Genomic DNA, 14,560 nt, shown 5'->3' on the forward strand with positions numbered 1-14,560 from the left:
AGTGTGCCTCAGTCCTGACTTGCAAAATCCCCTGCTATTTTGGTTGGAACCAGATAACCCCACCCATCTTCACACGGTAGAAGTTTGATCAGATAAAACAAGAGCAGAGGAAATGGCAGAGGGAGTTTGTGGCTGAGCTCCGAGTTGGTGTGTGGGGCAGAATCTTCTTTCTGGTTAAAGTTGGATCACACGTCCCAGGGTGACTGTTGTATTTAATACACCCAGGCAGAGCTCACCGATACACAGCCCAGCCCAGGGGCGGTCGTACTTACTCATCAATGGTGAAGCAGACCAGGCGCCGGCGGACTCCCGTTGCTTTCTGTGTCTCCAGAGCTTCCCGTCCAAGGAAGGGAATGCTGGACTTGAGTTTACAAGTGAAGGCCAGGCCTGCTTCTAGGGGGGTGTCGTCAGGACGCAGATCCGCGTGCCAGTGCCTGTACCCTGCAGAGAAAGACAGAACCATCATGGGTCTCCCCGTCTGTTCCCGCCTTTCTCCCCAGTTACAACAAGGCCTGGGAGAGCCAGGGTGAGGAGAACGAAGCACTTGAACCCCCAAGTGCTCGGTCCGGCCCTGCTCCACCCTTGGCTAGTTCAGGGCCAGTGAGATGAAAAGCAGCTCCTCTGTCACACTCCCCTCTTGCTGCAGCATTCCCCCCTGCAGCTTCAGGAGAAGGCAGCACCCCGTCGGTCCCAATCCTCTGGTGCTCCATTCCTGCACTGGGCCTGGGAATGGAGGAGGAACAGCCAAAGGTGGCTTGAGACATCTCTGGCCTCACTGAATTCTTGGAGCCTGCCTGGACCCCGGAGTAAGTTAGAGCAACCACAGGGCTGCTCCAAGTTACAGTCAAGCTGCTGATGGCTCCCTGATGGCTGTGAGCAGCTGGGAATAGCTGGAACTCAGTGTGCTCCAACCACGTTCTCACTTCTTCAAAGAGTGCCCCAGAACACCCTCCCATCCACCTCCACTCAGGAACTGCAGGATTATTTACATGTGGTTATTTACACTCTTCTCCCCCACGAAAAACATCTCCCACCCACCACAAACCCTGCCTTCCCCCCCCCCAGAGTACTTCCCAGACCCCACCTCCCTCTGGAGTTATTTTACCCCCCTCACATTCATCAGCCCCCCTCAGGAGTACCTCACCCCTCCTGTGGAGCACCTCGTCTCCATCAGCCCTAAAAGAAACACAAGGCTCTAGTAGAACTGGTTGAAATGTTTCCATCAAGAAGCGATGTGGGGGGTAGAAACATCTTTTTTGTGAAAATGGACATTTCCACAGGACATTGCCATTTTCCACAATTATTTTTATGGGGTGGGTGTTGATTTTCCAGCTCAAACCTGACATTTTTTAACAAAGACAAAGCTTTTTTTTTTTTAAACACAAAAACTAAACGTGTGGGTAAATTCCCCATTTCTTGAGCACCTCTAGGCACTAGGTCACTCATCAAGGGCAATGGATGAATCTACAGGTTAGCAGGCCCAGGATGGAAAAGCCCTTGGAGCTCGACGTGTTTCTCTGAATTCTTCGGTCATCTGCAAAGCTGGGCCGGAAGTCTCCTAGGTAGGGGCTTGCTCTGGAGATTTCAGCTATTTATTGCTTTCCATTTGGCCAGAAAATGGCCTCTAGGGGGGTATTTTGGTGCCTCTGGTCCGCGGTCTGGGGCAGGAAGTGCAGAGGCAGAAAAACGATGCGGGATGGGGAAGGAAACTGGATGCTTTTTTAAACATCCCTCTGATTTTATTCAGATGGGCTCCTCCAACCCTACAGCCAGCCTTGGTTTTAGCTCTCGGAGTCAAGCAGGGACACTTTGTGCCACTCAAACAGCCGCAGGAGGAATGAGCGGCAGGGGAGGACGTTGGGAACAAAACTGGAGCGCTCAGGGGAAAGCAGAGAAAACAACTCCATTCCAGTGGAGGGTAATGAATAAACCCACCGAACAAACTGGCTATCAGGGACCAGCAAAGCAAGAAACATCAATATCCTCTGTGTGTGGGTGTAGGGTTGGGTGTGGGTGTGGGTGTGCACGTGCGTGAAGGGAGGCTGGAGGTTTGAGTCACAGAAAAGACACCTGAGCATGAGGTGGAAATACTGGATAGGCCTATTAGCCTGGGTGCCCTATTCCTCACTGCTGATGGGATGTTGGAGGCGCTTAGGGTTAAGGTAGAGGTCTGGGACTCCGCAGAACGGAGCTCAATTGCTAGCTCTGCTACAGGTGCTGTGTGTGCCACCCTGGGTGCAACTCTCCCTCTCTCTGTGCCTCTGCTCTGGGAAATGGCGTGGCTCTCTCCCTCCCGGGCAAGGGGGCAGTGAGGCTAAATCCATGAACGTCTAGGAGGACTTGGAGACTGGGGCGAGGAGGGAGGTACAAGGAGCTGGAGATGAGTGACCCATACGGAGTCAATGGGCGTTGCTTGTTTCCTGTGAGGGAAGAATGGCCCACTTGAGTTTTTCATGTTCCTTTTTCCTAGTGTAAATCCCCAAAGTCTAACAGGTTTTTAACCCATTTTGGAGGTGACCAGGGAGCTAGAACTCCATGGAACTTAATCCTGACTCAGATTAAAGTTCTCCTGAAGGCAGATGACCCTTCCTCAGAGAGAGAAAAGGGTTTCTCCTTTCCCAAAGCCTCACTTTGTGCCAGGAGATTTTTAGTGGACTCACCTAAGGAGGGTTCAATCCATCTAGGAGCATCAATCTCTCAAAGTGACTCATTCTAACAATCCTTTCCCTCAGGCCCTTTCTGTTTTAACGGCTAAATGCTAAGAGAAGAGGCCACTGAAATAACCCCACACATCCCTCCTCCCTTTGTTTTTGGTCCTTAACTGATGACAGGCCAGTAAGCTTAGTTAAAACATTCACCCTCAATACAAGACCAATGTTTAGGGAGAACTCAGTGAGGAGCTGGGTCACCCGAGCCGCATGGTCCACCCCTAGTTATCAACCCTTTACAGTGGGGTGCACTGTCCTGTCCCTGAAGCTGGAAAACCCCTGGCCATGGATGGGGGAATAAAGTTACCTGGCTTCTCCCTGGATCACTGTGCAAAGTGTTGGGGGCAGCTGGATCTCCCTGAAGGAGACGGGTGTGATGGGGTTGGGGAGTTTGGAAGGAGTTCTGGCTATGCATCTGAATTCCTGGGAGTGTTATTTGAACCAAGCCCAAACTCAAACTTTCCAAGGCCTGCCCAAGACAAAGGCAGAGGGACAGATGGCAGGAAGTCCACCATCTTTCTTTGCTTGCCTCATGTGCATTGTCCCCACCAGGTGACAGCAGAGCAACACATGCTAGTACAGGTGAAAAGCAAGTTCGCCTGAGAAACCTTTCTCAATGCTGAGGGAGTCGATGGCTCTGTACCCAGCGTTGGTAATGCCGTGCCCGGCACCTGCCTTCATCACAGCCCGGTAAACCCGCACACAGTCCTGCTTGGGCACATGAAGCTCCCAGCCCATCTCACCCACAAACGACAGCCTCATGGCTCGTACCTGTGAAACATAAAAGATCAAAATCATTGGCCTTGTTGTTTCCTTTTATTCAAGGACTCTAGAGTGGGGCAGTGTGGTCCAGGGGATAGATCCAGGGCTGGGAATCAGAATACCTGGTTCTATTTGCAGCTCTGCCAGTGACCTGTTGTGTATATGGATGAGTCATTTACTATTCTGTGCCTCAGTTGTCTCATCTGTACAATGTCACTTACCCTCCTTTGAGAGGCCAGGTGAAAAGAGCTAAGTACTGTATCGATCACTTCTTGTGAAAGTCTTTGGACAGCACTCTCTTGGGATCAGTCCTATTTATATAAAACCTGTTTCCTCTCATCTCTTTATTCTTCCTAGTTCTTTATTACTGGAGACATTTGGGTGAAACAAGTATCTTTCTTTCTATATCTTTTGTTCATCAGCTCCTAATGCTTATTGTTCCTGGAAGACACAATCTTTGGATCATGAGCCCACAACTGACCACTGAATAAATGATGAGCTCAGACCTTAAATCTTTCGTTGTATTCCCTCCAAACCAGTCAATCTACAACACACAAAGCATATTCATCAAATGACAGATTTGCTATTACAATCAAAACATTTTCTGCTGTATCACCTTTGGCTGTTGACCAAATCCTATTCTATAAGCTAAGCAAGGCTGGGTCTGTCCTGTTGGATAGGAATATTCATCAACAAACAGTTCTGCTCTAGCCTTCAGTGTGGGGCTTTGTGCCCATCTAATGGCTAATCTATATAACAAGAAAGAGCCTACTACAGCTGCCAGCTGAGGGAGTCACTCCTTAAATGCTAGAGCAGGGGTGGGCAAACTATGGCCCGGGGCCACATCCGGCCCTTCAGACGTTTTAATCAAGCCCTCGAGCTCCTGCCGGGGAGCAGGGTCAGGGGCTTGCCCCGCTCCGCACAGCTCCTAGAAGCAGCAACACATCCCCACTCTGGCTCCTACATGTGGGGGCAGACAAAGGGCTCTGCACATTGCCCCACCCCAAGCACTGCCCCTGCAGCTCCCATTGGCCAGCAAATGGGACCAATGGGAGCTGCAGGGGCGACGCCTGGGGAAGGGGACAGTGAGCAGAGCTGCCTGGCCGCACCTTCGTGTAGGAGGCAGAGGGGGGACTCATAGACTCATAGATATTAAGGTCAGAAGGGACCATTATGATCATCTAGTCTGACCTCCTGCACAAGACATGCTGCTGCTTCCAAAAGATGCTTGAAGTAAGCGCTGCCTGGAGTCTGCACCCCTCACCCCTTCCCACGCCCCAACCCCTTGCCCCAGCCCTAATTCCCCTCCTGCCCTCCAAACCCCTTGGTCCCACCCTTCTTCATCCCAGAGCCCGCACCCCCAGCCAGAGCCCTCACCCGCACCCCTGCCCCAGCCTGGAACCCCCTCCTGCACTCTGAACTCCTCATTTCCGGCCCCACCCCAGAACCTGCACCCCCATCTGGAGCCCTCACCCACCACCCGTATCTCAACCTCCAATTTCACGAGCATTCATGGCCCACGATACAATTTCCACACCCAGATGTGGCCCTTGGGCCAAAAGGTTTGCCCACCCGTGCTAGAGGCTTATAGTGAAGTCCTAGTTTCAAATCCTACTGGTGTGTTGGCTATTCAGTATTGGAGGCACTTTTCCACACTGAGGAAGTCCTGAAGCAACCATCCAGCGAGGTCTTTGGGGAAGCCGTGCTTCAGGAGGAACCATGTAGCAGAGGAGCTGTAAAAGTAAAGTTCTCCTGGCCCCTACAAACTCCATGGCTCGCCATGCCAGATGAAACCAGAAGAAAGGTGCTGAGAAATGTAAGCCACATGCATGTGTCCAAACAGTCTGGACATGTTTTCGGTGCTACGAAACAAGGTTTATTTTTGTCCGGGATCTGTTGCTTTGCAGGCAGGATGGGGGAGTTTCCTTTCATCACTTTCAGCGCCACAAGCAATTTAGAGAGAAATGTCAGGAGGAGCCTGGCACCAAGCCTTGCATGGAGAATCAATTTAACGTAAGATCAGTCACCTAACAGTGCTCCTGCTTGAGGAGGGAGTGTGCATTTGGTGCAGGGACTCAAGGGTAGCCAAGGTAATTCCCCCTGCAGGTCAGGAACACGGCAACCAAGGCAACCAAGATTATTCAGAAAGGTCAATTTTTAGGCCAGTTTTGCTGTCAAATTATTTTGACTGCCTCTCCCTTTCTTTGGCTCATGCATTTCAAAGGGCATTTCTGTTATTTATGTGTAGCCCTGGGGATGGTGCATGGAAAGGGCAGCCTTTGAACAAGCCTTGTCTTTTCTAACAGCAATTTGTTTTCCACGTGTTCCCCACTCTGTACAAGCTCCTTAATCAGCCACCCAGAAAGAGATTAAAGCCTGATGCATGCAGATGCATGGCAACTAAGGTCTAGTGTGCCAGGCACAGGGCTTTGAGTCAGGACCCTTAGCTTCAATTTGCCACTGGACAAGTTGTACCGCCTCTCCGTGCCTCAGTTTACCCAGCCGTATAACTGGGCTGATTATTCCTTACTTACCAATTTGTAATGTGATTTGTGACCTGTGGAGGAAAAGCACTGGACAAGCATAAAGGGACCAGCAAATCGACAAAGCTCCATGCTACCCCCATTTTACAGATGGGTAAACTGAGGCATAGAGAAGTGAACTGCTCTGCCCACGGACAAACAATGCGCTCGTGGGACTGTGATGAACTGAACCCAGGAGTCCTGCCTGACTCCTAGCCCTATCCTTCTATGGACCTACATCCATTTACACTAGCTGATGATCAGTCTTGAAGCATTATTTTTGTTGCCAAAATTAGCTCGATGAGAGGAAATGCTGTGACTTCACCAGAACTATGCAAAGGAAAACAGCAAAGATGTTTACTAAGTTACACTGGTGAATGTAGGAGGTGGTTAGTCTTTTCCTTCCCCTTTCCTCCCGCCTCCTCCCCATTTTGTGCAAAACATGAAACAGGCAGATCCTGCTCTCTCCATATCCAGCTTACAGCCGGGGTTTATTAGCTTGGGTTCTCTCTGTCTCAGAGGTGCTGGAACTTGGTTCTACATGTGCAGGGCTGTAAGAACGGCCCCTGTCTCCAGCCCAGCTGCACTTCCCCCTTAGGATTGAGATGGGCTTGCATGTGACTCTCAACAATATCCCACTTACTGGCTGTTGAGCCCTCAGACAGCTTGTTAGGCTGTGTTCCCAAAACTTTCCAGGGTGACTGTGGCCAGACCCAGCCTGGACACCTTCCCCCAGTCTTTCCCCTTTAATCTTAGCTGTGTTGCTCTTCAGTTACTAAATTTCGTTTCAATCCTTTCTTCCACCAGGCATCCCAGTACGTACTCCACCCCCACCTGCCCAGGAGGCTGAGCCAATGCAGATTCATTCTTTGTCCTGCATGGTCTTTGTTTCACCCAGCCATTCTAAGGGCACCTGACTAGCCCTAAAGCCCCTCTGCTGGGAGACCAGGCCTATGCATGGCCTGCCCTGCATGATGGCAGGCTGGCTAGTGTGCTCCCACAGGGCTGGGGCCAATGTCACCCTATCAGCTGGCCTCAAGGGGCCTGAAACAACTCCCATCAAAATCAACGGCAAGACCCCTCTTGACTTCATCCTCCCCACTAATGCATCCTCATTGAACTCCAGAGAATCTATGGACCAGCTCTCCATTCTCTGCGGCGTTCTTTTATTCAACAGGACATGCCAGAGCTGTAAGATTTTGACCCAGATCCAAACCGCACCAAAGTTCTGATGCATTTGGATCCGTGGCTCAGGCTCTTGTAACAAGTTGCCCATCGTACGAGTGGGCAGGCAGCCCTGTGCTCAGAACAGTGTGCTCCTTGCGTCTCCTCTAAGGGGCTGGGGGTGGATAATGTGCTGATTTTGTTTTCCACCTTTCTGACCCACTTTGCAACCCTAATGGAAGTGAAAATGTATTACTCCATTTCAGAGACCTCAGCGAGCGAAAGGATCCCAGCAAAGACAGGGAGGGAGAAGCAAACAGAATGATGGTGGGGAAATGCAAACACAAAACCAAATGCGCTGCCAGAACGACGAGGGCTTGATTCCTTTAAGAAATACTCATTGACGGGGACTAACTCAAAGGCCCCTGAAGATAAGGATAAGTTCAAGGGCCTGTGTGCTTTAAAATGAGCTGGAGCCCTGTGGACTGCTCCCTAAGAACATCTTCTACGTGGGAATCTCCAACTGCTTTGCAGCACCCCTGGGGAGTCAGGACGTGCTATCTCCATTGTGCAGATGAAAATACAGAGGTCAGGCGACTTCCCCAAGGTTACATGGTGACTAGCCCTGGAACATGGAACTCCTAGGCACTATGCAATCCTAGATCATTGAAATGTAGGGCTAGAAGGGGCCACAAGAAGTCACCAAGTCCAGCCCCCTGCACTGAGGCAGGACCAAGTATACCTAGACCATGCCTGACAGGTGTTTAGTTAACCTGGTCTTACAAAGGATAGGAATTCCACAACCTGTTCCCATACTTAATGACCCTTAGAGTTAGAAAGTTTTTGCTAATATCCAACCTAACTCTCTCTTGCTGCAAAATAAGCAGCTCTGAGAGCAGACACCTGGTTTCCTTTCACTGGCCTCTGCTCCCATGCTCTTTCGCAAGGCTGGATACTGTTCCAATGGACACTTGTTTACCCTTGGTGCTTAGATACACCTGCAACCCTTAAACAGCATTTGCCAGCTGCCTAAGTTGATGGGAAAACATGACTTCAGCAGTTGCAGCAGAGGGAAGACTGAATGCTGAGGAAATGTCACCTAGATTTCTCGGGTGAGATTGGAATGTTTTGCTGCAATCTCTGTCCCATGGTGACAGATGAATCCTAGAAATAGGATTATACAGACTGACATGCATGGGACTAGACCGACACACACAGATGTGTATGAGGCCAGACAGGCACGCAGACGTGTCTGGGGCTAGACAGACAGACAACTTAAAGTAACCCTGGGAAAGTCAGCATCAAGGGAACACATCAGGATGCTGCGTCAAGAACAACCAAGGGAGAACTGTACTGTACTTCTGCAGTGAAGCAAGCACAGCTATGCTGCATAGGGAGGGACTTGTAGACACTCAGAGCCTGACTGCAGGGAAAGCTTTGGGGCCTCACAGAAGACACTGATCTTGCCGTGGGTGCCACCCGGTGTTGCCCAGTCCTCTTAGCCTATCAGGCTCAGGACTAGCCTAGATCCCCTTTCAACCCCTTTTATTAAAACGCCTGGAATAAGCACACAGCTGCCTGACTTCTCTTTCATCAGCTGGGTATGAAACACTCACGGCCCTCCCTAGACGCTCCACAACGGTGCAGAGAAGTAAAGCTTTCTGGTGAGCGGTTCCTCTGCCCTCCCAGTCCCCTGGGTTCTACACCAGACTGCATCAGCACTCTGCAAACTTTACTGAAGTCTCCTTAATCGTTAACAGCAGCATGAGCCTCTGGCTGTGCTCCAGCATCTGGATAGGTTTGGCCCACGGTGCAGACTTGAGCTAAAAGCATCTCAGGCCAAATGCAGGGAGAAGTTCATGCATTGGAAGGGAAGAGGCAGCCTGCCACAGAGGGGGTGAGGGTAGTTTTCGTAGTCATGCAGTGGATTTGGGGGAAAGGGAGTTCAAAAGCCCACGGGCACTAGAGGAAACTTGGATTTTGGACCAGGAGACTTAGCCATGCAGAGGGACTGATTCTGCACTCACTGGGAGACTTACCATCCAATTTCCTGGGAGGAAGAAAAGGCCCCTGAAAAGGACATTAAGGGTGAGCAGGGAGGTTGAGCCATATCTCTATCAGAATGCAGTGCCCGGCCGCTGTTTTCCTTATTGATTTTAAAGGAGAACAACATAGAGCGAGGGGTTCTGTAGAGGTCAACCAGCAGGCTCCTGCCCTGCGAGCTGCCTCAGCTCCCCGAATACTCTGCTAGATCATGAAGGGAAGAGCTGGGGAGGGAGACTATGACAACAGAGACACACCTATGGAGGTGAAGGTCAGTGGGAGGGCAAACAGAGGAGATTTAGACAATTCCATCCACCCTTCAGTTTCATCGAGATAGGGGAGCCATCCTCATTTCCTGTCATAAACAGCTGCGTAATGTTGTGGTGAGCTCTTGCTTCTGCCCCAGAGATAAAGGTCATTGAAATGCAGCTATTTCCCCAGGGTCTGAACTTAAGAGGTTCCTAGATCTTGTTGACTTCAACGCCTGTCGACTTCAGCATGAGCTTAAGGCATTTGCTGAGCACCTCCCAGGGGAAGCTCAGCGTCTGGCATGATCTGTCCCAAAGCACATTGGGAACCTGCTATATTAATGCGAGATACTATGAATACTACACAAAGTACATCAGAACAGCTGAAATCAGAGCGAATACCACTGGAAAGCCGCCTGGAGAGCAGAAAGGGCAGCGTCTTTAAAAAGCCATGTCTGTGCAGGCCCAAACTTTTGAATATAACAGACAAAGAGATGCAACAATGGAGGCTGTGCGGAGACTCCTAAAAATCAGGTGCATTGTAGCTAGATATCGTTTTAATTCACAGAGCTCCATGATACCGTTTGTAAGTCACCCTGGATTAACTTAGAACTCTTCCAGCCTGCTTCCTTTTACAGACTCTGAAACACTCCAGTGCCTGGGTACAGCACCTTCCAAAGGACTCCTAAAGCACCTGGCGGCATGTTGTGCCAAAGTAGATCTTGCACCCTAGCAGGAGAACAATTATTCATGGTCCAGCAGCTTCTGCTGTGTGCTCCGTTTCACACTTGTGTTCTTACTCACAGACTTTTATCTACTCAGTGTTCAGTGAACAGAACTTGTCTTAATAAGGAATTAAATGGATTAAACTCGACACAGGGCCCTGTATTCTTAGAAAAGTATGCTTCTCGAACTAAAATGGTACACCACCACTATGTAATTCACTAGCTAGTCAGCAGAGCATGGAGACCTGGGGTCAAATACAATTTAAATTCTTGAAGAGGAAGAATGATCTAGTGATTAAGGTGATGGGTAGGACTCAGAAGATCTGGGTTCAAGTTTTAGTTAAGAACATAAGAACAGCCATAGTGGGTCAGACCAAAGGTCCATCTAGCCCAGTATCCTGTCTTCTGACAGTGGCCAATGCCAGGTGCCCCAGAGGGAATGAACAGAACAGGGAATCATTAAGTGATGCATCCCCTGCCACCCATTCCCAGCTTCTGGCAAACAGAGGCTGGGACACCATTCCTGCTAGCTAATAGCCATTGATGGACCTATCCTCCATGAATGTATCTAGTTCTTTTTTGAACCCTCCCTGTATGATCTTGGGCAAGTCACCCCAGCTCTCTGTGCCTCAGATCCCCAAACCTAAATTGAGGACAGTTGTTCTGCAATGTAGACTGTAAGCTCTTTCAATCGCGGACCATCTCTTCCTATTTATATGTACAGCACCTAAAACAACATGCCCTCAATCTTAGTTAGTGCCTCTACCTGCTATTGCAATAGAAATAATAATAAATTAAGGTTTCAGAGGAGCAGCCGTGTTAGTCTGTATCCGCAAAAAGAAAAGGAGGACTTGTGGCACCTTAGAGACTAACAAATATTTGAGCATAAGCTTTCGTGAGCTTCATGCATCCGATGAAGTGAGCTGTAGCTCACGAAAGCTTATGCTCAAACAAATTTGTTAGTCTCTAAGGGGCCACAAGTCCTCCTTTTCTTTTTATAATAAATTAAGTTACTGTGAGTTTTTCATCTTCTTAACCCAGTCCCTAGTGATCCCTTACTTACATCACAAAAGCACTGTGCAGTTGGACCCCAATCAGCCTAACCGGCAGGTGTCGCTCCAAACCAAGCTCAGGATCAGAACAGTGGGAGGTGCAATGCATCATGACAGAGGTGCATGGGCGGAGTTGGATGGGAAATCCAGGAGAAGGGTAGAAGTGCAGTGGAGAGGCAGAGCTGACTGGGAGCTCAGTACTGGGATAGTAGCGGTGTTTCCCTGGCCAGAGAGAAGATCAACAGGCAGAGCTGTTGAGGGACCCAGGCTTGATGAAACTGTCACAGGTCAAGATAGAGGACAATTTGGCACGTGTCCTGAGGTCCTTCAGGGTGCTCTGAAGGTCAAGATGAAGGCATGCTGGCATATCTGTGAAGGGTTGGAATGACAGCCTCCGCTGTGCCTGATCGCAGCTGGTGCTACTTGGTTGCACAAGCGCTAAAATTTACCATACAACACTGTGACACCCTGGCCCCCCAATATTCACCACTGCCATGAGGATATGTTTTGTAAAAAGGATGCCTTGTGAAGTACCATTCTACAAGTCTTGATCTGCTAGACAGTCATATCTCGTGGAATTGTCGGTGCTATCATTGTCTGTGAAGTTTGGCTCTGTGTGTGCTACTGAAACCTGTCATGAGGTTGAAAACACCCACAAGCAGCCTTTCAGGTAGAATAGTAAAAAAGGCCAAACAATGTGAATGGCTCATTGAGGAAATGCACACAAGCACCAGGATTACCCCAGGAACTGTGTACAACAGAAACCTCTCAGAGATAGCACTACACCATGGGAACTGTTGAATTGGATCCAGGTCACAGTAAAAGAGAGGTCACAGCAAAAGAGCTTTCCAGCAAGTGGGAAGAAGATATAAAAGGGGGACAATGACATCATGATGGTACCTGACTCTCCCACCAACTACACGCCTGGAAACACCTTTGGGGCAAGGATGGAACTGTGGGAAGTGATGGTCCCAGGCTAGAAGGATTTTTAACCTGTTTATGAAAACCTGGGAAAGCCAAGGCAACTTGTGCCTTAAGAATCTGCCAGCCTGTTTATCACTCAGAGAGAGAATTTGCTAATTCATATCCTGCCTATTTAGTGGGTTAAGCTCAGTTTGCGGGTTTGTTTATTTACTAAGGTCATCTGCTTTGATCTGTTTGCTATCACTTATAACCACTTAAAATCTATCTTTTGAACTTAATACACTTGTTTTTGTTTTCTCTAAAACCAGTTTGTGGAATTCATAACTGCGGGGGGAGGGAGGGGCAAAAGCTGTGCATATCGTCCTCCATTTTGAGGGAGGGGGAGAATTTGATGAGCTTATGCTGTACAGTTCCCTGTGCGGCGCAAGACAGTATAATTTTGGGGTTACACTACAGCGGGGAGTGCGTGCCTTAGCAACTGGGAGGTGCCTTAGCTGAGCCATCCCGTGCAGAGTTGATCTCAGCAGCTGTGTGAAGCTGCAGCTGGGTGTATCCCTATCGGTGTGTATGCTGGTGAAAGAGCAAGCTTGGAGAGCTTGGCAATTTCACATAGCACCACAGGGTGAAAGGGAGCCCAGGCTGGTGGGTCAGGCAGGCTCAGTGGTACCCCAGTTCCAAGTGGCATCCTGGGGGGAACCCATCACAAACACATTTAAAAAATACCAGGCAGAGGCCTTATAAACTTCAAATTATTCACAGCCTCGAGTCCCATCAAACCTCTGGAATACGACACACTTACAATTAGCAACACAATGGGGCATCTTACTAATACATGCAGCATGACAACCCTTCATGACGGCTTCAAGGAAAGGAGCTGTCAGTGGCGCGCACCTGAGCTGGTTCTGGAGATGACAATTTAACATGATGCATGTGGTAATCTAGATTAGGAGGATGAAATATTCATGGGTCGTAAGGGAGACCAATTATTCAAATGCGGCTTTTGAGGGGGGAAGCGATATCGAGACGGGGAGAGGAGGTTACCAGCTTCTCCTGAATGATGTGCCCAACTACAGAGTCCCCAGGCACATGGACGAACTGTAACAGTACTAATGACTTTAAAAACCAACTAACAATCCCCTAAAACTCCTCTCACGTTCCCCCAAATAACACTTCAACCAGCCAAAGCTCCAGCAAACACCTGGGATAAGCCAGACATGAACAAGAGCTCTGTGTAGCTCAAAAGCTTGTCTCTTTCACCAACAGAAGTTGGTCCAATAAATGATATTACTTCACCCGTCTGGTCCCATCAGGCTGTGCACCATGCCCTGAAAAGTCAACTGGGTCTGTCTACACTGCAACCAGAGGTGTGACTGCAGCCAATGTAGACACAGCTGAGCTAGCTTTGATCTAGCTAGCTCCAATAACTGTAGCAGTGTAGCCACGGCAGCATGCATTAGCCGCTTGAGTATATACCCGGGCGGGCGAGTATATGCAGTATATACATTGAGGGTCCCGGGTGGGCGAGTTTGTATGGCCCATGCTGCCGCAACTTCACTGCTCAAGTACCTGAGCTAGCCAGATCAAAGCTAACTCGGGTATGTCTGCGAATCCCGCAGGCACATCTCTGATTGCAGTGTAGACACACCCGTTACGTTGGATCAGCAGAGAAAGGGAATTTGAGTCCCCTCTGCTGAGACCATTCTGGACCCCTGGCCTTCGGCATTTAAATCTAGATACTGTACTGTTTCCTCTTCTGCAACAATGGCCACGGGCCCGGCAGTATAGCCAGGAGTCAAGCCAAAGACTCTCTGGTAAGAATACTAAATGAAGGGCGTCAGCATTAACAGGTTTTAGCCAGCAAAACGGCCATGTCTCTGCTGTTCGCACAGTTCCGGAGTGCCAAAAGCAAAGCACCACTTTCAGGAGATCCAGTGTTGTGCGCATCTTGCTTCGCATTGACTCAGCCAAAATTAGCACAAAATTAAACGTTGTGTGAGGAAGCCTTTTGTTATGCAGACCTGCTCCAGCCAGCAAAGGTGTCACGGTCACTGCCAAATGCGGCTTTTGAGGGCGGAAGCGATGTCGAGGCGGGGAAGCGATACTGACATCCGTTTACCAGCTGCATCATCACTCAGGAGGAGTGAAAATACCAGCTTTTCCTCTTGTGGTCCCCAATGAGGCAAGTGAAATTTCCTAATTCTGCTCAGGCCCAATGGTAGGATGCATGTTTGCACGGGATGAGCATTAACCAGACTCCTAAAGGAGCTTTCTGCTTTTCATTTTTTGCTTCCTCCTTTCAAATTAACTTCACTTTAGGAGGTTTGGAGTGTCAGTACCTTTGGAAAACGTTGGATACCTTTGTTACCTTAAGTGGAGGACTGACTGGAACAGAACCATCCCTGCAGCAGGGAT

The 14,560-nt window shown here is 49.4% G+C and overlaps 1 protein-coding gene across 1 annotated transcript in view; it reads right to left on the reverse strand.

The window, feature by feature from the left end:
* SARDH (sarcosine dehydrogenase) overlaps positions 1–14,560 on the reverse strand; it is a 110,681-nt gene that overhangs the window by 15,047 nt on the left and 81,074 nt on the right. The window contains exons 18-19 of the mRNA XM_037879945.2: positions 3,317–3,479; positions 273–441 (exon numbers count right to left, since the gene is read on the reverse strand). Coding sequence (XP_037735873.1) covers positions 273–441; positions 3,317–3,479 — 332 coding nt within the window. The remainder of the gene's footprint in view (positions 1–272; positions 442–3,316; positions 3,480–14,560) is intronic.

Source organism: Chelonia mydas, chromosome 16 (genome assembly GCF_015237465.2).
Source record: "Chelonia mydas isolate rCheMyd1 chromosome 16, rCheMyd1.pri.v2, whole genome shotgun sequence".
Classification (NCBI taxonomy): Eukaryota; Metazoa; Chordata; order Testudines; family Cheloniidae; genus Chelonia; species Chelonia mydas.